The sequence below is a fragment of the Haematobia irritans genome, chromosome 1, assembly GCF_050003625.1.
Source record: "Haematobia irritans isolate KBUSLIRL chromosome 1, ASM5000362v1, whole genome shotgun sequence".
Classification (NCBI taxonomy): domain Eukaryota; kingdom Metazoa; phylum Arthropoda; class Insecta; order Diptera; family Muscidae; genus Haematobia; species Haematobia irritans.
The window spans coordinates 65,951,033-65,978,314 of record NC_134397.1 but is presented as its reverse complement, the minus strand read 5'-3'; the positions used below and the strand labels follow the sequence as shown (position 1 = coordinate 65,978,314).

Genomic DNA, 27,282 nt, shown 5'->3' with positions numbered 1-27,282 from the left:
GAGCTATCCTAATATCATTAAAACAATATTTTATGAACATCTATAGTATTTGACCAAAAATCTGAATATTTATCGAATTGAGACATAATAGCAAACAAAATGTTTGCTGATCGTATTTAGGAGCTTGTAAGTATATTACAGTGCAAAAATATACCAAAAACTACTTTTGGTTCTTAAATATGCTTTGCGGAAAAATTTATAACCTAAAAATTTTATAAATTGTTGTTCATTAGGCCCTGAAGTACAAAAATATAACAGCAGACTTCGGCTGCTGTTTTTAGCAGACTTTTTTTATGAGTGTACTTATTAACATAACAAAGTCTTGATAAAATAGCAAAGACTTTGAATTTTTTGTTTTTACAATAATATTATATGTTTATTTCATGAGATAATTAATTAAACAAATGCATTTTTGTTAATGAAATGAGATAAAGTGCACATATTTAGCAATATGTTTATAGTTTTAATATAATAACATGTCAAAAATTGAAATACTAGTCATATCGATTTCGGGCAATATGATTATAATTACTAGGTCTTTTTGGAAGCAGCCGCCAAGTTTTGTGCTGCCGTAAAAGTATTGTGCATTAACATGGCAACTGTCATGGGACCGACACCGCCGGGAACTGGTGTAATATAACCAGCCACTTGTCGAACTTCTGAAATGGTTGAATAAAAAATATATATGTAGTTCAATTTTTATTCGACTCTAAAATGTTTCCTCTTACCCTCGTAATCAACATCTCCCACCAGTTTAGTTTTTCCTGTATTTGGATCTGTAATACGTGTTATACCAACATCGATGACACAAGCACCAGGCTTTACCATATCCTTTGTAATCAAACCTGGAACACCAGTGGCTGTTATAATAATATCAGCCATGGAACAGAATTTTGCCAGTTCTTTTGGCGGTGTAAAACGATGACATATCGTTACGGTAGCATCCATGGCATTCGTCTCATTGCGTCCATCTGCATGCATTAACATTGCTATAGGCATACTAACATTTTTCGAACGTCCCACCACTACAGCATTTTTGCCGAAAGTATCAATGCCGGCACGTTTTAAGAGTTCTATAACGCCTAACGGCGTGGCTGGGATCATTGATTTCATATCCAAGCACATTCTTCCCACATTGAAGACATTGAAACCATCCACATCCTTTTCACATATCACAGCATTACATATTTTACGCTCGTTCATGTGGTCCGGAACGGGCAATTGTACTAATATGCCATCGACATTCTTGTTATTATTTAAACTCTCAATTAGATCTAGCAGCTCTTTTTCTGTAGCATCGGCTGGCAAGCGCTTAGTTTCGCTGGTAATACCAACATCTTTGGCAGCGTTCATTTTCATTTGTACATAGGTTTGACTGGCCACATCATCACCCACAATTATAGCGGTTAAGTGTGGTTTCCGATTACCATTTTCCACATACTTTTCTATATCTTTGCGGATTTCGGCACGTATTTCGGCAGCTACAGCTTTGCCATCTATAACTTGAGCCATACTAGATTGGAGAAAATAATAAAATAGAAATTTACACATAAGTTGAATATAATATAAATCAATAATATAAAATTAACTATTGAATTTGTATTGTTTGAGAAAACCTTATCTGAAAAGACTAAAATCTGAAATGAATTAGAAACAAGTATATACGGCCGTAAGTTCGGCCAGGCCGAAGCTTATGTACCCTCCACCATGGATTGCGTAGAAACGTCTACTGAAGCCGATGGCAAGGTATCATAAAACTTCCTAACAACTTAATATATACCTAATATATTAAACTACAAAAGGGCCGATTAAATACGTATATAATTAAGTTTAAAGTTTCTATAGAAATAACATTTTGACAAAATAAAATTTTGACAACATTTTCTATAGAAGTAAAATTTTGACAAAATTTTCTATAGAAATAAAATTTGGAAAAAATTTTCTATAGAAATAAAATTTTGACAAAATTTTCTATAGAAATAACATTTTGACAATGTTTTCTATAAAAATAAAATTTTGGTAGATTATTTTTGGCTCGAGTGGCAACCATGATTATGAACCGATATGGACCAATTTTTGTGTGATTGGGGATCGGCTATATATAACTATAGACCGATATGGATCAATTTTGGCATGGTTATTAGCGGCGTTATACTAACTCCACGTTGCAAATTTTCCGGAGCTCCGGAGGTCAAATCTGGAGATCGGCTTATATGGGGGCTATATATAATTATGGGTCGATGTGGACCAATTTTTGCATGATCATTAGGGAACATATACCAACACCATGTACCAAATTTCAGCGGGATCGGATAAAATTTGCTTCTCTTAGAGGCTCCGCAAGCCAAATCGGGGGATCGGTTTATATGGGGGCTATATATAATTATGGACAGATGTGGACCAATTTTTGCATGGTTGTTGGAGACCATATGCTAACATCATGTACCAAATTTCAGCCGGATCGGATGAAATTTGCTTCTATTAGAGCAATCGCAAGCCAAATTTGGCGGCCCGTTTATATGGGGGCTATACGTAAGTGGACCGATATGGACCAATTTTGGCATGGTTTTTAGAGACCGTATACTAACACCACGTACCAAATTTCAACCGGATCGGATGAAATTTGCGTCTCTTAGAGCTATCGCAAGCCAAATTTGGGGGTCCGTTTATATGGGGGCTATACGTAAAAGTGGACCGATATGGCCCATCCGACCTACATCAATAACAACTTCTTGTGCCAAGTTTCAAGTCGATAGCTTGTTTCGTTCGGAAGTTAGCGTGATTTCAACAGACGGACATGCTCAGATCGACTCAGAATTTCACCACGACCCAGAATATATATACTTTATGGGGTCTTAGAGCAATATTTCGATGTGTTACAAACGGAATGACAAAGTTAATATACCCCTATCCTTTGGTGGAGGGTATAAAAACAGTAATATTAAGAAGACGGTGTATAATATGCTTTTTCGACTGAAGACTTTTGTCACAGTCGTAAAATCTTCAATTGATTAAGAACAAAGTTATAGATTTATTTATTAATTTTGTGAGCTATAGAAACGAATTTATCAATAAAGATTCATTCATACATAATATGATTTTTCTAATCGAAATTCGACTTTAAGACTACGAGTTTAATAATCTTCAATTAAAATTAGACTCGATTCAAACATTTTTAATATCTGCAAAAACCGTCGACTTTGAACTTCAAAACTGAATTTCAAATGTATTTGACTGAAAAAATGTTTTCTTTCGTACGATTCTTTAGTACGAATCCCTGTCCTGCGAATTCGTTATAACCGTGTTCCACTGTAATTGTATTTTTCTAAATGTGTATATCCACATATTTAATAATATGTTTGTACATTAATAAATCGGTACCAATCCTGTGAAAGGTCGATCAGTGGCAATTTGTATCAATTTTCCGTAGGGTTATGACTGAGAATAATTTTATTTTCCACTACCCTTATTATTGTTCATGGCATGAAAATGAATCATACGTTGTAAAAAATATGTTAAGAAATTAAATGCTTAACTTAACTAAACATAACTAAACATAATTAAAAATTTAATTAGATTGGCGTCTTTATCAAAAATGTTGAAAAAAATATTTTGATATTCAGGTTTAATTTTCAACACATCAGTTAAGTTTTTGTAGTCGCAAAAGCACATCTAAAGAAATTTGTTAGTAGACACAGTACAAAAATATGCTAAAACAGAAAAACAGTCACTCTGCTGAAATAACAAACATTGCCAGCTAGGAACACAATAAAGCAATATATTTCCCAAATTAAAGGTGAGTATTAAGTTCGAGTTTAGCCGCTAAAATCGTCATTTTTTCACTAAAGTGAAAACAAAATCAGTAAAAAAAGCCATAAAATTATACATATTTGTTGCAGATTTCATTATGACTTGATGGAAAATAGCCCAAAGCAAATTTTCACAAAGTTTGTATTCCTTAAAATGGATTATTAAAGAAAAGTAATCGTGAAAAAATGACGATTTTAAGGTGGGTATTAAGTTCGAGTTTAGCCGCTAAAATCGCTAAAGTGAAAACTAAATCAGTAAGAAAAATGCATGAAATCATACGTATTTGTTGCAAATTTTATTATAACTTGATGGGGAAAAGCCCAAAGTAAATTTTCACAAAGTTTGTATTCCTTAAAATGGATTATTAACCCTTTCACTACCGAAATAAACCTAATGATAAAAACTTTTATTTTTCTTCTTTTTTTACTTGTACTAACAGCATGTAGAACAAAAATTGTCATTTTGAAAACCTACCTCAATTACTTCAAGAGCTATATGAGCTTGTTCTGAAAACTTGATTCTTGAATTGTGACCAAACGACCTTACGAAAATAAACGCTATTTGGCCTATAATATCTTTCAAAGTATGAGAAAAAATACAAAAAAGAACCCGTAAAAATATCAGCTATAGTTTTTGAATAAATGTCCATTTACTAGAAACATACAGTACAAAAATTGTCCCAAATTTTCGTATTTTTCGTTTATTGTTAAAGAAGTTTATAAAAATGTATTGTAGACCTCACCAATATGGACAATATATATAGCTTATTTAGATGAAAGTCTCTACTTTCAAATAACATCGAGAAATATTCAAATAACATCGAAAAGCATTTTTATTGAAATAAATCGAAACTATGTGGGAAAATAGAATTTGGTGTCTTTTTCGAATGTCCTTCTATTTAGCGGCTAAACTCGAACTTAATACCCACCTTTAGCCGCTAAAATCACCATTTTTTCACCATTACTTTTTCTTAATAATCTATTTTAAAGAATATAAACTTTATGAAGAATTGCTTTGGGCTATTCCCCATCAAGTTATAATAAAATTTGCAACAAATATGTACATATAATTCTAGCCTTTTTCTTAAGCTGAGTACCATGTTCAGTTTTCAAGCTGAAAACTAGCTTGTTTTCACGGTTACTTTTTTTAATTAATTAATATAGAAATATAAAATTATTTGCAATCAATTCCTTGGATCTTTTCCTTCCATTATTTGGTAAGACTTGATCAAAATATAATCGTCTTCATACATATTTTTGTACTTTTAGTGTTTTGTATAAAACCCGAACATAGTACTCACCTTTAAGGTGGATATTAAGTTCGAGTTTACCCGATTTTAGCGGCTAAACTCGAACTTAATACTAACCTTAACTCTTTGTTTCCAGTCATTAATTTCAGTGCATATATATCTTGTTGTTGTTGTAACAGTGCATACGTGTTGCATATATTTTATTGTTGCTTTTGCTATTACGTACATCCATACTTATAGGCCATAATGCCTCCACATGTTCTGTGTGATTCCCCATGGAAAACCACAATTATTTCAATATACTGGAGTACACACATACATACATGTATATTTTTGTATACGAAACATATTTGCTATGCATCTTTAGGCTTTTTAAACAGAAATTCTACAAAGCTCACAACTAAAGGGAATTCACAGAAAAAATGAATCAAATTGCCGCCGCCTCACATCGACTGTGTTATTTATATGTATTGCAATTTTAGTTGCTGTAGAAGAAAACAACAACACAGAGCCAATAATGGGGATTTACATTTGTAGGGGATTTACCGAATGTAAAATGCTTATTTCGCAAGGAAATGATGCATGGAAAATATTTATTTAACTCTTAAGGTGGGTATTAAGTTCGAGTTTAGCCGCTAAAATCGTAATTTTTTCATGATTACTTTTCTTTAATAATCCATTTTAAGGAATACAAACTCTGTGAAAATTTGCTTTGGGCTTTTGCCCATCAAGTTATAAAAAAATTTGCAACAAATGTGTATAATTTTATTCCTTTTTCTTACTGATTTAGTTTTCACTTTAGCGATTTTAGCGGCTAAACTCGAACTTAGTACCCACCTTTATGTTAAATTAGATTACACTAAAACATGTTAAAAAGTAATTATAGATAACATTTCTCAAATTAAGGCGTAGCAACAAATACAATTTTTGGTGATTGCATTTAAAAGCTTTTAAGGATATTAAACGCAGGAATAAAAAAAAAAAAACTATTTTTGGTACTTGAAAATATTTCGAAACGTTAGATTCTTTTGCCTTCTAGACATCTTTCCCACATGTAAACGTTGAAAACGGGATATTGGACTAGCATCATTGGACACGCATTTTATTAATTTAAACGAAGATCATGTGACACCTGCCAAATTTACAGATGAATTACCCATTTCCAACACTGTAATATACGCTTTTCTCAGACGAGTGGTTTATAGTTTCGCTGCGAGTAGTGGTAGATTAATTCAATTAAAAGTTTAAATTGGATTTCAATTTGGCCATTGAAAAAACCAGCTTTCCAAAACCCGTGGTATACTGTTTTTAGCATAGAAACATAGAAGGATGTTAAAAAGGGCAGGAAACAGATTCTTAATAAGTAGAAATTAAAAATTCTGCTCCTTTTCTATTAATAAATGTTAACTTGAAAATGTTTTGAATCTTTTAAGATCTAAGTAGAGGCAATCGAAATCATAAGTTTTTGCTTTTTTTTGGCATATAGATACATTTATTTCGTCTTACTTTTAATACAATAATATTTCTTATGTTATTATACATATACAAAAGCAGTACCGGTATTCTCCCCTAGCGTTTCTTTATTAGACTTAATAAATTTTTATCAATTTTTTGTAATGTCAGCGCAAATGAATGACAATCTATACTCTCTATATTACGCTTAATATATTTTAGCATTGTCTCCGGATTATTAATGTAAAACGTTGGTATTTGTATCTCATTTTTCCATAATTGATTTGTATTTAAGGCTTCACACAATTTTGAAAATATGTTCGAGTCTTCAAGGGCGTTTTCCAATTCTGTTGCAGTGAATAACTTTTCAGTTTTGTCTTCTGTCTTAATTTCTATATCCATAACAAATTCGTTGCTATCACTTAAAAATCTGGCCTCATTAGGTGGTATATTTACCATAGGCTCTAAACTGCTATCATCATCAGCATCCTCGGCAGAGGAAGATGATTGCTCTTCTTCTTTTATGACAAGTCTTGCTGAATTACTGTCTTCTACATCACTGAATGGGACCACATTGGTGTTTCCGCTATATGTTTGAAGTAAACTCCATATTTTTCCCGAAGTTTTATTTGTTGTGGCCAATTGTCTCGCAACATCGAGAGGTGTATGTCGTGCCGTATTCAGCGAATGCAATATGTTAGAAGATTGATTTTCTAATATCAGTTTGACCATATCGAAATTTTGTTGTTGTATGACAATATGCAATGCATTATTGCCATCTTTTGAATTAGGAACTCCAGCTACGCTTTTGTCTTTGTCCAAGATGATCTTTGAAGCCATTTCATCCTTATTCGCTCGTATAGCCAAGTGTAGAGGTGTAAACCCGTCATCGTTAAGAACATTCAAATCAAAATTCTTATCAGATTTTAGAATGCATTCCAAACATGCCATATGTCCTTCATGCACCGCTATATGTAAAGCAGTATTACCTTTTTTGTCTTGAGCATTGGGGTTACATCCCAATTGTAAGAGTGGCCTAATGTATTCCGAGCGATCGTGCAGGCAGGCATAATGCAATACCGTTTGATTGTCATTATTTAGTGTTGTATTGAATAATTCTCCTAACTCGAAGAATTTTATTATTTGGCACAGACGCATTGCATTTTTACTTTTGTCATTAGCGACCAATTCATGCATTAGCGACTCCCCATACGAATCTGAGTATTCATTGAAAAGTTTTATGATTTCGTTTGCCCCTTTTTGTCGTTGAGAGGGATTGGTTTGTACATTTAAATATATCTTATTAAATATCTGCATAAGCTTATTGGATGTTTCATCGTGCTTTGCTGTGTCCATCAACTTTTTGCTAATCATCAATTTTTTGTAGTGTAACAAAGACTTCGAATCTTTCGAAGTGTTTGTAGCCGCCCCATCCTTCTCAATTGTACCAAATAATGTGCCGTCATCCATAGGACTGGTTTCATCTCCAATATATTTTAAAATGTCGCTATAATTACACATACGTTCTTCAGAAAATTCTCTACATTTCTGTTTGAAGTTTGGACTATTAATTAAGCGTTCGATTTCTTCGGATAAATTCTTCGATGTAAATTGAAGGCTACCTGATTGTTGCTGTTCCTGTATAGTTTTTGGTATTTCACCGGAACTTAAGGAACCAGAATTACTTCCACTACTAACGGACATTGTTGAACAAGTGCGACGTCTCTTCCGAGATATTATAGCATCTCTGGGTTTATAACGGAATGATACTGGAGGGTCACTACGTTCATCATCAGACGGTCTTACCAATTCTATGAATACTTCTACAGGTTTGTCAATATCTTTGTCTTTATACGCAGGTGTACGACAAACAATAGCATATTGATGATGAACATCCGATTCCCGAAAGCTCGCATATGATTCCCACAATAATTCGTCGTCTTTCATTTCATAAAATCTCACTTTAATATTTTTTTTGCTAACTTTTTCCACGAGCAGAATAAGGTCCTCACCGCCAGTTACACTGCCCGTTGCTATGCTGAGTCTTGTTATTCGCAAATCTCCAGTTTGTGCCGATTTTCGATTGTTGATGGGATTCGAATAAACCGGTTCAGCAATTGGTGTATATTCGTTGTTTTCAACATGAAATGCTTCAAAGCACAAACGAACCTAATGTGTAGAAAATAATAACATTTAAAATATGATCTGAAGCAAATTAAAATTATATTGTTTTTTTAATATCTAAACTAGCATTCCAAGATACATTTGCAATTGACAACTTAATATTTCGTAACGATACCAAACACATTTACATCCGTATTCTTCTAAAGTCGATCTTAGACGTTCTGGTTTACTAATTCGCAAAAACGCAAAATTTAACTCAATCCCTGTTTTCTGAACCACAATAATGTATAATGCGAAATTTTTATAAATAGTTCTTACCGATAAGAAATTTAATTGAAATTTTTAAATCATGGAAAAATTTCATGACAAGACATGTAATGTTTTGGTTTAGAGAATACAACAAACGAAAAAATTTCGAAAGTTGCGTACTGCTAACTCAACTATTAAATTAAATTGTAAAAGTTGCATTTTGTAAATGTCAAGATGTGTACTTATTCCATATTTGAATTCTACTTTTTAAAATTAATAAGAGATCAAAAGACGATTTGTGAGAAATGGAAAACCTCGCTTACAAGTGTAGGATGTCCTACGGAATCGGTCCCTAATCATTAGCAAATCGAAATTCACTGAAGCAATATACTGATTGGTGAAACCTTTATTTTTGACTACACCTTAAAAGGTGAATATTAAGATCGAGTTTAGACGCTAAAATCGCCGTTTTTCACCATTACTTATTCTCTAATAATCCATTAAATATAATATAAACTTTGTGAAAAGTTGCATTGGCATATCCCCCATCAAGTTTTTTATAAAATTTGCATCAAATAGGTACAATTTTATAATGTTTTAACTGATTTAATTTTGGTTCTAGCGGCTAAACTTGAACTTAATACCCACCTTAAGCTAAAAAACAATCAATTGCAAATCCACCTAATTATGCTGATACTCTGGCTTTTTACAATATCGTTACCTGGTTAAGATTCATGTCCTTTGCTTCTTTCTCCGCTTCTTTGAATAGCTCCTGTTCTTCCTTTGTTGTCAACTCACGTCGCCCCAGTTCAAACTGCTTTCGCGAACGTTTCTTCTTCAGTAACTCTTCGATTATGAATTTTTTTGCCGTATGTATGATACCCATATTCTTAAATTCTGCAAAATAGCCCGTAGCCTGTGATACTTTAACTTCATGCGGATCGCATTTGTCATGGTCATCTTTTCGCACAACAAGTTGATGGCTATGAGGACTATTGCGATTTGTTTGGAATAAACTGCAACGGACAACAGCATCGCCAGTATAACCGCAAAGTTGGATTTCAGGGAAACTTTTGGTATTGCGATGTGAATTGGCTCCATTGAGCGAACCATGTGTTCCATGCATTTCCGATTTATAACGAAATCGGAATTTTTCAACTGGTTGCTCTGTAATACGTATTTCTGCTGTATATTCCGGCTTTACCGCCATGTAGGATGGTGAATGTGTGTAATTATTTTGATAATTTATTGGCATTGGTGCTGTTACGTTTGTTTCCAAATTGCCAAAACTGTAATTGACCGTCAAATTATTGTTGTCGTTGTTTGTGACATATGTCTGATTTATTGGCACATTTTGAAGTTGCAAGTATTGTGCTGTTGATGAATTTTGTTCCTGATATGCGTGCTGTGTTGCTGGTGGTATGGCCAAATTTGAGAAATCAGCCTGGAGTGCTGCAGATTCCGGTGAATGTACTGGAGAATATCCCGTAGAATTTGGTGAGTTACTGGGTCCTGGTGATGTTGTCGAATAACCACTGGTGCCAGACATTGACGATTCGCTAATATAACGAATCCTCTCTTGAGTATCCATGTCGACAATGTCCTTGTCAACAGGCGATTGAAAATAACGTGGCAACATCGTTTCTTCTTTTTTGTTAATTCTCCGATAGTCGTCAGTGACGTATAAAATGCACTGGTTACACTTATTTGTTAAAAATTTCCTTTGAAATTTTATTTAGTTATCAAATCTGCTGCGTAATTTATTTACTTCTTTACAAAACACCTTTTAATATCGTAATATTGAAAAACTCTTCTCTGGCTTCAAGACAATTATCGATGGCTGTCTCAATGTTTGTGTTCAAATCGTAGTAAATCGCTTATCTTAATCATTCGTTGAAAATAAAAATGGTTCTTCCCCGTTCAAGAGCAAACTATTTGACACGCGAATAAACGGCCGAGAAAAAAAAAATAAATCATATGTCTGTGTTTAGTGATTCACACACGAATGATGTTCAAAGAAATTTGTACAAAGCTTTCTGTCGACTTTTATTTTAAACATTCCGTGCAACCTTTAACGTACAATCTGTTGCGGTTAACAGACAATGTGAGAATAATAAACCAATTTCTTCATGAATAATATCGCACATCGAGAGAACGTCAAGCTTTTTTTATTACGTCAGTATAGTCAATATAAAAACCTGTTTTGACTTTTGCATAAGTATTTGTAACTACAAGAACATACTGTGCGAGCATTTCGAAAGCTTCTATATTAAATGGATTCCAAAAATACCAACTCTGAATTTTTTAAATTGTGATCAAGGAAAATAGGTATGTTCACCAATTACATTTTTCATCTTTGCTAAAGTGAACAGAAAAGTAAAAAAAAATATTTAAACCTATCAATGCAAGCGTATTATAGACAAGCATTTTTATTTTATTTTCATTTATTTGAATAACAGTCTGTTTTTGAATGTCAATCGAGCTCTATCGAATCGATAGTATCGATTGACTGAATGGAAACAAACAGCTGAATTTATAACGAACTATTATCTGTATCTATAAAGCTTCTATTTTAAATCGATTCGAAAAACTACAATTTTATATTACTATAAAGTAAAATAGGTATGTTCACGTACTTTCCCATATAATTTGGTTTTTAATCATTTGCTATGCAGTGTCATTTGGAGAGCTGCAACCACCATAGACATATGATTTTGACATCTTAAAATTTTGTCGAAATAAAAAAAAATGTAATCATATGAGCCCATGATTTAACTTTCTTGTTCAGCTATGATACCCACCTTAAGTATCATGTGAAAATAAAAAACAAATCACGATAACTTTTTTTGTTGTTTAAAGAATGAAAACCTATTCAGTTGATGCTGTGGACCATTTCCTCTAATTTATGTTAGGTTTTGCAAGGGATAGACGTTTTGTTATTCTTATTTTGCACTTTTAATTTTTGTGTCCCATAGTGAAACAAGAACTGATTTCAGTTTCTCTAAACTCTATCATATGGTGCTTTGTTGAGTTTCCAAGATGGAAACCAACTTCTTTCGCAGTTACTTTTTTTTACAATCAATTTTGAAACGAAATTTTTTCTATTCATAATTTGATAATAATATTATCGACGTCGTATATATTTTTGCACTAGGTTAGCTCACTTAGACTATTCAGTACATTGTGATACCACATTGGTGAACTTTTTTTTATTTTTGCACTAGGAAACCGAACATATTTCCAACTTTAATACTACGTTCACACAATGCTCGAAATCTCGCGATATTTCAAATGTCTTAAAGATATTTCAAATATCGGTGTTTACATTGTTTAAACAAAAATTCGAAAGTTTTAAACATTGTTATGTTCACATAACAAACTCTTTTCACACTCTCAGACAACCCAATAAACACCGGATGAGCGTTTTTCAAATGCAACAACTTTTCAGTTTGAGGGTAAATAAAATGTTCAACATAAATTCAACTCGACTTGAAACAGCTCATCTTCAATACATCTTCAAATTGTTTGAGAATTACATCCAATTTGGCAAAATGTTGACGAAATCTTTAAAAAGGTGTTGAAGATAATATGAGAAAACTTTGACAAAACACTACCCTAAAATGCAACGAAAAAACACTGTGGTTTTCAATACTTGTTTGTGCAACGAAGTTCGTGGTCAATTGGAAGAAATAAAAAACTTGGAAAATTTTAGACAAAAAACTGATTTTACTCCAAATAGTTTCTAATAATAGGTAAGTGAAAATAAAAAAATGAAATGAAACTTTAAGGAAGACACTAAATATATATCTCTTTGCCGAAAACTAAAATTATCGATTCTACGTTCTTGAAAACATTAAAAAGCTGACCGTTGAAAAAAGTTAATTTAATTGGACAATTAACTAGAACTGCTTCAAATAGTTTATAATAATTGGTAAGTCAATATGAAAAATTAAATCAACACTTTAGAGAAGTCACTAAATTTAAATCTCATTGCAGAAAACTAAAATATTTGGATGCTGCATTCTTGGAAACATTAAGAGGTTGACCAATGACAAAATGATGGTGGCTTATCGAAAAGAAAAAAAGTTTCCATAAATCAAAGTGCAACGAATTAAACTTGGTATTTATGCTTTCCCATATCATCAACTACTGGATGATAATTCGCATGACATCGATAGTTTAATTTACATCGCATCATCGGTTTAATTTGTTATTTTGTGAATTGAAATTGATGGACATTTATTTTAACTCTCTGGTCATCAAGTTCCTTGCAAATTGTCCGAATTTTAATGAGTTTTACAACAATTGTGTGACACCAACGTTATTGAGGAAATCGAATTTTGTGGTTTTCAATACATTTTGTGCCACGAAGTACTTGGTAAGTTGGAAGAAATACAAAAAATTGAAATATTTTTGACATAAGACTGAAATTACTCCAAAACGCTTACTATAATTGGTAAGTCAACATAAAAAGTGAAATGAAAACATAATGAAAAGCACAAAACTCGTTATTTTTGCAGAAAACTAAAATCATTGGGTGTTATATTCTTGGAAGATGTTGACCGGTGAAAAAATGATGAAGGAAACAACAAAGAAAAGATTCCAGAAGACTTGCAAAGTGCAACCAATTAAACCAATGTGCAACAATTAATATATCAAGAACTTCTGGATGAAAATATGCATTACATCAATTTACATTCCGTCCTCAGTTTGATATTTTGTGAATTCCTCTTGATGGAATCTATTCTAACACGCAGGCCAGCAAGTTCCTCGATAGTAATTATTTAAAATTGGCAGCATATTAATTAATAAATAATTAATAGTGTGACACCAACATTATGGAGGAAATCGAATTATACATGTAAAAATGTTTAAGACATTTAAAGTTGTATTGATAGTTTTAGTTATTAATACGTTTAAAAAGATAATTATGTTTTGATGGGTATTATATTAATATTTTTATATATTATTTATGTTATTTTTGATATTATATTTTTAACGAAAAAAATTAATAAAATGTACAAAATCCCTAGAAATTTAGTGTTGACTTTCAGTTAGAACTGGGATTGACTTTCATGCAAATTGTGGTTAGAAAATATTCGCAGCAATGTTAATTTTTAATTTGTCTCACATTGAAAACTGTTTGAGAAATTATTGAGTAGCGATGCACTTCAATTTGAGTATTACAATTGAGAGATTATTGCTATTGTGTTGAATTTTACTGTTGAGGGTAATGTCTGTTTTTTGTTGAGAACGCGATTTTCTCAACAATTTCTCAACCTGAATATTACCCTAATCCTTTGAAAAAATGTTTGAAAAATTATTGCTTTTTAGTATTTTTCAAACACTTGTGTTTATTGGGAATTGTCAATAACTGTTTTGGATATTGGGTATGTTGGGTTTTGGGTAACGAAAGCCTTCGTTTCGGATATAAAAAATTGGATATTAATGTTTGTGTTCGAATAATAGTAGGTTGCTTATATATATATATATATATATATATATATATATATATATATATATATATATATATATATATATATATATATATATATATATATATATATATATATATATATATATATATATATATATATATGTATATATATATATATATATATATATATATATATATATATATATATATATATATATATATATATATATATATATATATATATATATATATTTGTTTACAAACATTGAATTTGTAACTGACATCTGGATGCACTTGGATTTTGTTGTTTATTTTTATTTGTAATACTGCAACTACCTGGGAATTATTTTTATCATGAATGACATGATTTTAATTGATCGATATTCTGACAATTATTACAATCTATTGGGGATGCGAACGGTGCTAATGTTGTCAGTGACGCCGTCATTTATTTAACCCGGCTTTTTTCTGTACCAGTGTACTATTTGAAACCGTCATTATTTTTTCACCGGCTCTTAGATATATCCACAGGCTATGGGCACACACAACCACATGCTTACACTGTTACTCTCTCTATTTACTCTTACACACTTGAGTCGATTGGTTAATGGGTTCACAAACCTTTTATTGCCAAATCTATGACGGCCAATTTGATTTGAAATGCATCTTATATTTTGTCCAAATATGTTTATTTTTAAGAATATTCGAATATTATTCATTGCTCTTAAGCAATGACCCGAACACTTTTAGTTGACTCAATGCACTAACACCCCCCGGCAAGCATACCACTTTACAACAACAAAACCAATGAGATTGAAAAGAGCTTTCAAGTAATTTAGATAAAAGAGCGACCAATATATAGTTTTTGTTTATTAGCTGGAGCGCAAAAAGAGAACACATGATACCAATAAACACAATAAATTGTCAATAGTTTCTGGATTACATATTTACAATACACTGTTTTTTTAAATACCTTGCAGAGAAAAAGATATAATTTGAAATTACACTGTTCACCAACGTGGTTTTGCCTTTAAAATAACCACTAGCTAACGCCTGCACTTTCCAGTGGTCTTCAATTAAATAATCTGGTTTACAACTAAATCTGGAAGGAGATCGTTGATTTTATCCAAAATGATCAGTTGTTGCCATTGCTCACTAAAACAGGTAAGGTCATGCAAACACTTGACTACAGTCAATTCCATTGTTTACGTGTAGTAGGTTTCTTTACTGTATTTCTTGAGTACTCATTATGCAGCTACACACGTGACAAGAAATTGTCGTGATCTTGTATGTACCTCTAGTGACATTTCCTCTACCCATGAGAAATGCGTACAGAATTTTCTTTAGAACAACGATACCGATTATTTACATTTTCTGCTATAAGAAATGCATGGCAATATTGCTTTATTGGCATGCAATAGTAATTTTCAAAGAGTTCTATACCAGCAGTAGTGGAATTCTGTATTAAATTTTAACGATGAATCGCATCGTTATGAAGGTATAACAATAAAAATAACAAACAAGCTATTTGGTAGACGTTTTAAACAACAGTTACAATCGTTTAAAATCAGCTATGTTGTTTTCTGTGCAGATAACAATAATTACATCGTTAAGTAAACAATGAAGGGTTTTTGTTTGTTTATATTCTCTAATGAATTGACGTTATCAGCAGAAAGTTTCGTTCATGCAAAATAGGGTCTTTAATTATGTAAGGTTACCTTTAATAGGAAAAAATAGATCCCTTCTCTATTACAAAAAGAGTTTTCTGCAATATTTTAAAAATCCGAAGGTTCTAAGAATTTTGTCGAGCTGAACTGCCTTAAATGATATTAGATTAAAGGCAATTTCATATAGATTCAGAATATGGACCATTTTTCTCTTCTGGCTTTTCGTTGTTCTTTTAAATTTGCAAACAATTTCCAATTTTGCAAACTGTTTTTGTCATTGCACCGTTTTTCGTAGCAGGGTTGCCAAGCGCAACGCGTCTTAACCCAGATATGCCGACCGTACTACATGTAGTACACCTGTTATATTCAGGTTTCTGCGTTTACAGTGCTTTACATTTTCTAATCTACTTGTTGGTGTGCTATAGATTATAACGGCCCGTCGGCATATCTTGGTTAAATAACAGTTGGTACAGATTAGTTACAGAATGACCCAATCGTTAGTGCGAACACGTTTTTTCGTAGGCAACGTAAACGATGTGATTATCGTGAAGAAATACAGAATGCCACTACAGCATTCAGAAAAATTCTCGTGACTACCTAAAAATTTCTTGACTCAGATTTGTGAATCACATTTGAAACCTGCATCTTGACAATGTGGCATATGTCAAACATAAAACTGTCTGCTTAATTTAATACATGGGCATAATTAAGATCGTGAGTGTGACAAAAAGTGGCCACATGTAATCGAGATTAAACTTGAGAGTGTGAGTATTTTTGTCAGCGTGATTTTCCACAAATTTTACCGACAAACACCTTTTTCGTGAACACGCACGACGTTTGACTGTTTCATAACATACACTCAACCTATCGTTGAAAGCGTGACGAAATTTTTCGTAAATCACTTGCACACTATTTTATTATTAACAGCCTATTTCTGCTATCCGAATTCTAGTCTACGAAAAACAGCTGATTTTGGTTTCTCTAAGGGGTATCTAAACGAAAACGAAACGAAAGTCAATGCGAACGAAGACGTAACGTAATTTCTAAAATTGGGTTTCTCTAACTCAATTGGTATTGTAGTGTATTATGTAGTGGAGTGTATTATTATATATTTTATTTTGAAAAAAATTAATAAATAGTACAAAATTCATAGAATTTTGGCTTTGACTTTCAATTTGAAGTGGGGATATCATTCAAACAAATTTAGGTTGAAAAGTATTTGCAACGATGGTAATTTTGAATTTAAAATAAACATTCATAAATTTTGTCCACATGATTACAAACTATGATACGTCTCACAGACATATGTTTAGTTTATCCGTGACTTTCAGTAGGATAAGCTTTCTAGTAGTCTTGTGTCGTTCCGAAACGAACTAGTTCTAATGAACGGTTCACTAAAAGCGACGATTGTCACTAGTTCCATCTCTTTCGCTTTCATCGTTCCATCGTTCTTTTTGTCATTTATTTTTATCTTCAATTTACACTCCATCGTTCCTCGGATCGCATTTTGATTTTTTTACTTTTGTTTGATAGCAAATATTTGCTATTCGTCCATTTTGGCGCGTATGTATATTAAAGCATTGATTGGCAAGGTGCTATTTAATAGGATTATTGGTGTTTTTTGTTTTCACAAAACACAAAAAAAAATCCTTTTAGGATACAGTCATTGCAAATTTGAGTTTAGTTACTTTCTTAACCCTCCAATAAGTGAGAAGGACCCTAGGGACCTTTTTGCCTTTTCAAACTGAAATTACTCCTACTTCGGCCAATGCAACCCACGAGTATTTTGTTGCGCATCTTTTGGAAAAGAAATCAAGCCAATCGGATCATTACTTTAGGAGTTATTGAGGTTTTAGTGAGAATAGTACGCGGACGTGGGAATAGGTCCGTATGGACCTTGTACTGAATTTCACTAATAAATGAATGTTTTTGGGCATCATTATAATTTTTTATTGTTTCAACACATAATTTACTTGTTCTGAACACAAAGACCTAAACTCACTTACTGCTACGTGAAATAAATCGTAAAGGCAGGGAGGTTACAGCTACATGGAATTTGGCGAATCCCACGAAGACAAAGGAGTGGAAGCCAGTGACAGTGAAAGAGTTTGACGCCTTTGTATCTGTTCTTTTGTATGCTGGACTCACAAGATCAAACCACGAACCAGCTATGGAATTATGGGACGCGACGCGTTGCCCAATATACAAAGCTGCGTTGTCGTACGATCGCTTCATGTGTATAAAGCAATTTATTCGATTCGATAATGGAAACACTCGACAACAGCGACTCACCAACAGCAAAACTGAGGCTATTAACGACATTTGGGAAATGTTGCAACATAGCTTGGCAGCAGCTTACACACCTCATGACTAACTAACACTAACAGTTGATGAGCAGTTGTTCCCTTACAGAGGCCGCACCCGCTTCACACAATATATTCCGTCAAAGCCAGCTAAGTATGGTTTGAAAGTATGGTGGTTATGCGACTCAGAGAGTTATTATCCTGTGAAGGGAATGATATATTCTGGAAAACTGCCAAACCAACAACGGGAGATAAACCAAGGACAGAACGTAGTGCTGGATCTTGTGGAAAAATATTTAGATGCTGGCCGTACTATATACACGGATAATTTCTTTACCACTCTTGACTTGGCGCCTATTTTGTTTGAGGAGGAGGAAGACCGCATATGTTGGTACAGTGCGCTACAACAAAACATTCATTCCACAGGAGTTCAAGAAGAACCCGAAGCGCACCATCAATAGTACATTATTTGGGTTCAACGAGGGGGATATATCGTTATGCTCATACGTGCCGAAAAAAATAAAGTGGTGAACGTGCTCTCCACAATGCACTACACCTGCCTCGTTGACGAGCAAACCGAGAATCGGAAGCCCTATGCCATATTAGATTACAACGCCAACAAATGCGCCGTTGATACCATGGATCAAATGCTAGGCACTTACAGCTGCAAAAGAGCAACACAACGATGGCCGTTGGCCATGTTTTATAATTTGCTGGACGTCGCTGCTTTGGCTGCTTTTACGATTTACAACGAAATGAAGCCCATAAAAAGGAGTGACAGACGGCGGTCGTTCTTGTTACTGCTAACGAAACAATTGGCCACACCAAATATCGAAGAACGTGCCCATATAACCTCATATCCAAGGATACGCAATGCGATGGAAGCATTCGATGTCAGGGTACGAAAAACATCTTCAAATTCAATAATAGAATTTATTTGTTTTTTATTTTTCTTTTCATTTTAGGTATTACCAAGACCGATGGAAGGCAATGTACCGTCGTTTGCGGCTAGTAGACCGTCATGTAGGCTTTGCCATTCTGAGTACGGGCGGCAGCGGAAAACGCGGGCATACTGCTTCGGCTGCGGCAACGCTGTTTGCGGAGAACATAGCACACTTTTACAACGCTGCAACACTTGTGCACAGGACAGGGGACAAGAAGTACGCGCTGAACAACAATGATTTTAAAATTTTTTTATAATAGTCTTAAGAAAATTCAAGCAAAAAAAAAAATTAAAAAAATTGAAAAAATTATTTTTGTATATAGAATTTAGTTATAAACAAAAAAACAAACAAGTATATACGGCCGCAAGTTCGGCCAGGCCGAATCTTATGTACCCACCACCATGGATTGCGTAGAAACTTCTACGAAAGACTGTCATCCACAATCGAATTACTTGGGTTGTGGTATCTTAAAACTTCTTATTCCCGCATGGTTGTTGGATACCATATGCTAACATCACGTACCAAATTTCAACCGAATGGGAAGAATTTTGCTCTTCCAAGGGGCTCTGGAGGTCAAATCTGGGGATCGGTTTATATGGGGCCTATATATAATTATGGACCGATATCGACCAATTTTTGCATGGGAGTTTGAGGCCATATATTAACACCACGTACCAAATTTCAACTGAATCAGATGAATTTTGGTCTTCCAAGAGGTTCCGGAGGTCAAATCTGGTGATCGGTTTATATGGGGGCTATATATAATTATGAACCGATGTGGACTAATTTTTGCATGGCCATTAGAGACCATATACTAACATCACGTACCAAATTTCAGCCGGATCGGATGAATTTTGCTTCTCTTAGAGGCCTCGCAAGCCAAATCGGGGGATCGGTTTATATGGGGGCTATATATAATTATGGACCGATGTGGACCAATTTTTGCATGGTTGTTCGAGACCATATACTAACACCATGTACCAAATTTCAGCCGGATCGGATGAAATTTGCTTCTCTTAGAGGCCTCGCAAGCCGAATCGGGGGATCGGTTTATATGGGGGCTATATATAATTATGGACCGATGTGGACCAATTTTGGCATGGTTCTTAGAGACCATATACTGACACCATGTTCCAAATTTCAGTCGGATCGGATGAAATTTGCTTCTCTTAGGGGCCTCGCAAGCAAAATCGGGGGATCGGTATATATGGGGCTATATATAATTATGGACCGATGTGGACCAATTTTTGCATGGTTGTTAAAAACCATATACTAACACCATGTACCAAATTGCAGCCGGATCGGATGAAATTTGCTTCTCTTAGGGGCCTCGCAAGCCAAATCGGGGGATCGGTTCATATGGGTGCTATATATAATTATGGACCGATGTGGACCAATTTTTGCATGGTTGTTAGAGACCATATACTAACACCATGTACCAAATTTCAGCCGAATCGGATGAAATTTGCTTCTCTTAGAGGCCTCGCAAGCCAAATTTTGGGGTCCGTTTATATGGGGGCTATACGTAAAAGTGGACCGATATGACCCATTTGCAATACCATCCGACCTACATCAATAACAACTACTTGTGCCAAGTTTCAAGTCGATAGCTTGTTTCGTTCGGAAGTTAGCGTGATTTCAACAGACGGACGGACGGACGGACATGCTCTGATCGACTCAGAATTTCACCACGACCCAGAATATATATACTTTATGGGGTCTTAGAGCAATATTTCGATGTGTTACAAACGGAATGACAAAGTTAATATACCCCCCATCCTATGGTGGTGGGTATAAAAATCAAAAAAAAAAATATATGAAAAAAACATGATTTCCGTAGGGACGTTTTCACACGGCCGTGATGTTCAGACCTGTCACTCATCGGAGGGTTAAATTCTCCATTTCATTCTTTATTTTCATTCCATATTTTGTGTATCTTTCATTTGACCACGAACTTTGGTGCACAAAGTAAACAAACAATGTCATGTCTGTCTTTAGTAGATGACAGTGATGACAATTGCATTGTACAAAAGGGACGATGAGTCCGAATCACTACGATGAACGATTTTGCCCAAGACTACTTTCTAGGAAATTTCTAGGGTTAACAAATATTGTTGTTTTTGCGCTAGTGACTTGGCCTATAGCTAGGTTTTTGTGCAAACATAAACATTGCGGTGGGCAGTAGGCAGGTAGGTAAAGTTAAGCGTGTAAATAAAACCATAGCGATAGGCGAAACATTTTTCAGCGACGAACAAATAAAACAACCTTGTCGGCCAAATGGTGAGTTCAAAAATTGATACCGATGGCAATACTATTCCATTTTCCGCCAAAAAATTAGAATAGATTTTAATATGGCAGCACGTGTTCGCCTATCGCTATAGTTATATTTGCATCCAGTACCGCCACTTTTTTTAAATTCTTCACTAAGGATTATTCTTGCTTATCAATGTAGCTGTTGTTTTATCATCAAAAGCATAAAAACCCCTAAACTTCATATTTGAATAGAAATGCACTGCGGAATATTAAAAATTGGCAAAACCAGAAGTTATTACAATATTTATTCGAGCTTATTGGACAGGAAGATTAAGGGAATTGACATCATTAAGTTACTGAAAAGAAAATGCCAGATACCCAACTCGCAAGCCTGACTATACATATATGTTTCAGTGTTGGCCACTACACATTTCCATAGTCTTTAGCGAGATCTGGCCGGGTGAGATGATTCAATTTGGTTCTTTTATGTTAATTTCTTATGAAATTTACATACGAGAATTATTTTTCCCAAATTTAACCATTTTTCACCCGCACTGTGCATCATCTTTTCGTATAACTTTACAATCCCTTAATCTTATTTTTAGATTTCTATTTGTTACTACACTAATGTACCAACAAATCGAAATCTATTTTTAAAGACATTGCTGAATTCACCTGATTGGCGAACGATCACACAATATCTCGTTTCTAGTCAACAACAATTACTGTGATAACTATATGAAACTGGTTTCTAAGGACACAACAACAATTCTAACGACAATATTAGTAATGTTTTTTTTCCTTATTTACGACGGGCTCCTCGTAGCTTACTATCTTTATGTTAGCCTGATATCAATGCAGGCTGGTTCAATGTCCAAATCATTTAAACTAGAAGTTATTACAATATTTATTCGAGCTTATTGGACAGGAAGATTAAGGGAATTGACATCATTAAGTTACTGAAAAGAAAATGCCAGATACCCATCTCGCAAGCCTGACTATACATATATGTTTCAGTGTTGGCCACTACACATTTCCATAGTCTTTAGCGAGATCTGGCCGGGTGAGATGATTCAATTTGGTTCTTTTATGTTAATTTCTTATGAAATTTACATACGAGAATTATTTTTCCCAAATTTAACCATTTTTCACCCGCACTGTGCATCATCTTTTCGTATAACTTTACAATCCCTTAATCTTATTTTTAGATTTCTATTTGTTACTACACTAATGTACCAACAAATCGAAATCTATTTTTAAAGACATTGCTGAATTCACCTGATTGGCGAACGATCACACAATGTCTCGTTGCTAGTCAACAACAATTACTGTGATAACTATATGAAACTGGTTTCTAAGGACACAACAACAATTCTAACGACAATATTAGTAATGTTTTTTTCCTTATTTACGACGGGCTCCTCGTAGCTTACTATTTTTATGTTAGCCTGATATCAATGCAAAACCTCTCAAAAGTGGACAGCTATCGAGAATCGTTTGTTCTAATATCAATTTAATATTAACCTTAAATTTTATTTAAAATTTTTTATTTTTTTTTAGGTGGCCGTGGGAGTCCACTTCTGAGAGGTTTCGCTGTATATTGAGAACAAACACACAAATACACGGTCAAATAGAAAAATTTTTATATTCAAAGAAATTGTATCGCCTATATTTAATACACATCTAAAAGTTATTCCATCGATCCGTCAGCTGATCCTTTGACAAAATGTTTTTCATAAAATATTTTGGAATTTATCATTTTAATACATACCTTACAATTTTTTACGAATAAAAATAAATTAAACCATAAATGAATATATTACCTACTTTCTTTTAGGTAACAACTCCAGAAATAAAAGATAGTAAGGCTAAATTATGTTTTTTTTTGTTAGACGTTCACAGAAATCCAGACAAATCTGATTTGAAGCACGAATGAAACTATTTGAAACATTTGTTTTGTGGCAAATGTAAATCCAAATACAATTGTAAATTGTGAATAGTGTAACAATTATTTGCTTATTTAATAAATAATTCCGTGCAATATTATTACTCACAAATGCTGCAGTCTCGACCTTTAGATACCCTTTATTTCGTGTTATCAATCAAACTTATAACGGAATGTTCCCATCAATCATACACAAAAATATAAATGCAATTTTTGTACATAACAACAACAAATATATTATGGATTATATATAAATATTTTGTTTTGAAAAAGCCAATGTATTCAAGATCTTGATAAGCTCTATTTTATGAAAGAATATAAAAGGCTGACTTGTGCAGACCCCCAAGCGGGCCCAAAGCATACCAGAAGCACAAGCATAATGTAATGTAAACAAATCTGACGTATTTCATCATTTCTGAACGATCAATAAATAATAATATGATTACGCTCCATATACACATAATGATAATTAAAAAAAAAACATGCGAAAATGAGATAAGTCTTGTAAGGCATATAATCAAAATCTTCATCCCCGTAACGGGTATATCAAGGCATATTAAGGAAGGTACTTTCGGTATTACAAAAAAAAAAAAAGAAAAACAATGCCGCAACAATGCCATTTTGATTGTCAGTGAACTTGAAACATTGTTCAACAAATGGGAAATGTAAAACAAAGGAAATCTGGAAATTTATCCATGTTTGCTTCGAAATATGAGGAAATGTGTTACGATTCGCAAGAATATTTAAAGTAATTCTTACCATCAATTATAAGGACCATTTTGTGACACCATTTATGTATAAATTATTATTTTGAATATCCATTTTAATTTGATCCATTTAATTCGAATTGAAGGTTTGTTCAACAAATGGAAAATGTTAAAACAAGGAAATCTGGAAATATGTTACGATTGGCAAGAATAATTGAAATATTTTTTTTTGACACCATTAATGTATAAAACAGGGTTGGAATTGTTGACGAAAAAATAGTAATAGCAGACAAAAATTAACTAATGCGATTGGCAAGAATAATTGAAATATTAATTTTTGACACCATTAATGTATAAAGGCCGGTACTCTGTTTGTTGGTGCGAAAAAAGTTCCCCTCAATCATTGTTTCGCGTTGAAAAATGATATTGTTGACAATATATTTTGAAGGAAAAAACAGCCATTTGGGAACTTTTTCGCGTTTATTTCATCGAAATGTATTGGCAACATCGCAAAATGTCACGATATGATTACATATTCATAGGCAACTAGTGGCTCGCATACATAATAATAAGCAGAAGTTATTTTACAAATAACTTTGGATTTTAAAAATCTAATTTTACAATGCTGCATTTTATTTTTTGGAACATAGCAATTAATTCTTGTGATTGTTATATCGTCTTTCACCAGATCATACTAATTATTATCTTTTGGCAGACTTCTTGTTTTCTTCAATTCAAATTAACTCTTGTTTTCTTCAATTCAAATTAAATTAATCTTGCATGTAAGCATCATATACCATGAAAATGTATAGACGTGTTATGTCAATTCACAATGATTTTGTTTATTTGCAGTGCGCAGTCATCGTACTCAATTTGCATTACAAAAAAGGTGGGGATGTACAGAATTTTATATGTTTTTACAATATTTGGTGTTTCATCAAAAGAACAAAGGAACGAAAACAAATTAAAAAATCACTCATTTGCAGAAAAATGAGCGATTTTTTTAATTTGTCTTTAATTGGTCATAGTCCAATTAAGGAATAGACACCTCAAGTGAATTCACAGCGCAGTAGTTTGTCTGCACACCATAGAGGGCTCTTTAAAGTCTGCAATTGAGTGATTTTTTAATTTGGCTTTAATTTGTTTTCTTTCCTTTGTTCTTTTGATGAAACACTAAATATTGAAAAAACGTATAAAATTCTATAGATCCACAACTTTTTGTAATGCAAATTGGCTGATTTGTACGCTAATTCTCGTTTTCCAATTTAATTAATTGAGTCAATTAATTGAGCAGCATTGCTCTTTACGAACAACACAAAAGCAAATGCACGAAAATTAACAGCCTGTTTCTGCATGTCGAACGAGCACTATCGATCGACCGAAATGCATAAAAACAGCTGATTTTTGGTTATAAATTCAGCTGTTTGTTTCCATTTCAGACGATCGACACACAGAAACAGGCTGTAATGTTTGGGACTGACTCTTTACGAAAAAATCAAAACGAAATGTCAGAAAATTAATTTTTGGAACTGATACATTTTTTTAAAATCTATGTATTATAATGTCTATGGATGTTACACCAGTAGTGAATAGTAATTCGTTTTATTGTTCATTCACATTTTATGTGTTTTTATTTACACCGGTATCAAAACAAGCCAAGACAGTAAAATGAAGTGAAAAAAGTGGAAACGGTGAAAAATTATAACATGAGATGTATAAAAACAACGTTTAGTTCCTCTTTATTAATATGGAGACAATGAAAAGTTAACGGACACTTTAAAAATCCGATCATAATGATTCAGTATCATACCATACCAACATCATAAATTAGAAAATTAAAATATTTTTTTTTTACAAAATTAAAACCATTTGCTGCTAATTGTAATTGCTATCTAAAAAGAGCTAACGTTTGTTTGCTTTTCAGAAGTTTTTCTATGAGCGTCGTATGAATTAAAAAAAATTACAATGGTAAACTTCAGAATGTAATCGATTTAATTATTCATTCTTCCTTTTTTCCTATTCAATTTCACATTGCATTATTCTGACAATATCACCAAATACTTTAATTGGTAAAGTAGTTGCATGATATAGGTAAGATCGAAACATTTCCCTTGAGGATATATAACCGATTTGGAAAATTGTATTTTATATATAACTTTTTTGTTCACACCATATATTATTACCAAACATAATAACTATTATTATATATTCTGGTAATTTTCAAATATTGAGTTTATATTTTTCTTCACTATATTTTTTAATCTCTTTTATTTTTATTAAATTTTATGAGAAATATTTATACTTTAAAAATTTAAATCACTCATATAATTTATATGTATTTCATAGCCATATGCATCAAATTCATACAAAATAAACCACAAGCTTACCTTGTGATGAAACGCATTTTGCTTAAATATTTTTATAAATTACTATAGGTAAAAAGAACGATTTATATTTATTTGCACTTGTTATTTTCACTTTGTTTAGTTTGGGTTAAAACAACTGTTTTGTCATAAAATGCTATAATATTTGAATTTGTAAATCCGTTCTTTTTATGACAAATCCACTTTGTTTATGCTTCGCAATTATTTTAAACGGCCAATCTTGTTTGCATTCGCTTTTATATGAGCAAAATGATGATAATGGTTGCAAAAATTGTATGTATAATTGTAACATTGATGTAAGTTAATCAATACCTAAATATTGAATATGGCGGGAATATTCCATACACTACGCGACATGGTACATCGCAATAAACACTAGAGGGAGCATTTGCAATTCCATTTGAGGCATATACCAAACTTTCATGTAAATCATTTTTCTCGTTTTTCAAAATTTTCTATTTCTGCATTTTTAATCAATAATTTAAAGATTAGAAAACAAAAAAAATCATCGCATAATAAGGTGGGTACTATGTTCGGTTTTCGAGTTGAAACCCACTTTATTTTCGCGATTACTTTTTATAATTGATAACAAACTTATTCCTGTAACGTCTTGTCGAAATCTAGAGGAACAAGAAACTGCGCATCTATTGAGTCAATTTATCTGCTTTGTATTGAGCTGTTTTAATAAACTAACGACGAAAATTTCAACGCGAAGAGCATTTCATACATTAAAAATGCAAGATTTCACTTCTTTTCTG

General features: G+C 33.0%; 2 protein-coding genes across 7 annotated transcripts; both read right to left on the bottom strand.

Moving 5' to 3' along the window:
- Positions 1 to 347: 347 nt before the first annotated feature.
- Positions 348 to 26,729, bottom strand: Nmdmc (NAD-dependent methylenetetrahydrofolate dehydrogenase). Of its 6 annotated transcripts, none has more exons than XM_075290637.1 (3): positions 26,528 to 26,729; positions 729 to 1,513; positions 348 to 659 (listed from the first exon to the last, which is right to left on the bottom strand). In XM_075290637.1, exons 1-3 carry the CDS (start codon positions 26,542 to 26,544, stop codon positions 532 to 534), a joined length of 930 nt encoding a protein of 309 aa, XP_075146752.1. In that variant the 5' UTR covers positions 26,545 to 26,729; the 3' UTR covers positions 348 to 531. The 6 variants fall into 6 exon arrangements, with proteins under 6 accessions (XP_075146752.1, XP_075146753.1, XP_075146756.1 ...); XM_075290638.1 differs by lacking the exon at positions 26,528 to 26,729 and adding an exon at positions 23,316 to 23,472; XM_075290641.1 differs by lacking the exon at positions 26,528 to 26,729 and adding an exon at positions 23,312 to 23,465.
- Rel (nuclear factor NF-kappa-B family member relish) lies at positions 6,522 to 11,006 on the bottom strand. The gene is made up of 2 exons (XM_075290635.1): positions 9,606 to 11,006; positions 6,522 to 8,680 (listed from the first exon to the last, which is right to left on the bottom strand). The coding sequence occupies exons 1-2, from the start codon at positions 10,521 to 10,523 to the stop codon at positions 6,629 to 6,631; spliced, it is 2,970 nt and encodes a 989-aa protein (XP_075146750.1). The 5' UTR covers positions 10,524 to 11,006; the 3' UTR covers positions 6,522 to 6,628.
- Positions 26,730 to 27,282: the final 553 nt, after the last annotated feature.

What these genes read in the sequence shown, in the direction of transcription:
- Rel (XM_075290635.1), bottom strand. Translation starts at nt 10,523, where the DNA reads ATGTTGCCACGTTATTTTCAATCGCCTGTTGACAAGGACATTGTCGAC. An exon ending in AGGACATGAATCTTAACCAG is followed by an intron (nt 8,681 to 9,605) that starts GTAACGATATTG and finishes TCTACACATTAG; the next exon opens with GTTCGTTTGTGCTTTGAAGC.
- Nmdmc (XM_075290636.1), bottom strand. Translation starts at nt 15,040, where the DNA reads ATGAATAATATTCGAATATTCTTAAAAATAAACATATTTGGACAAAAT. An exon ending in CATAGATTTGGCAATAAAAG is followed by an intron (nt 1,514 to 14,942) that starts GTTTGTGAACCC and finishes TCTCCAATCTAG; the next exon opens with TATGGCTCAAGTTATAGATG. An exon ending in GGGAGATGTTGATTACGAGG is followed by an intron (nt 660 to 728) that starts GTAAGAGGAAAC and finishes CAACCATTTCAG; the next exon opens with AAGTTCGACAAGTGGCTGGT.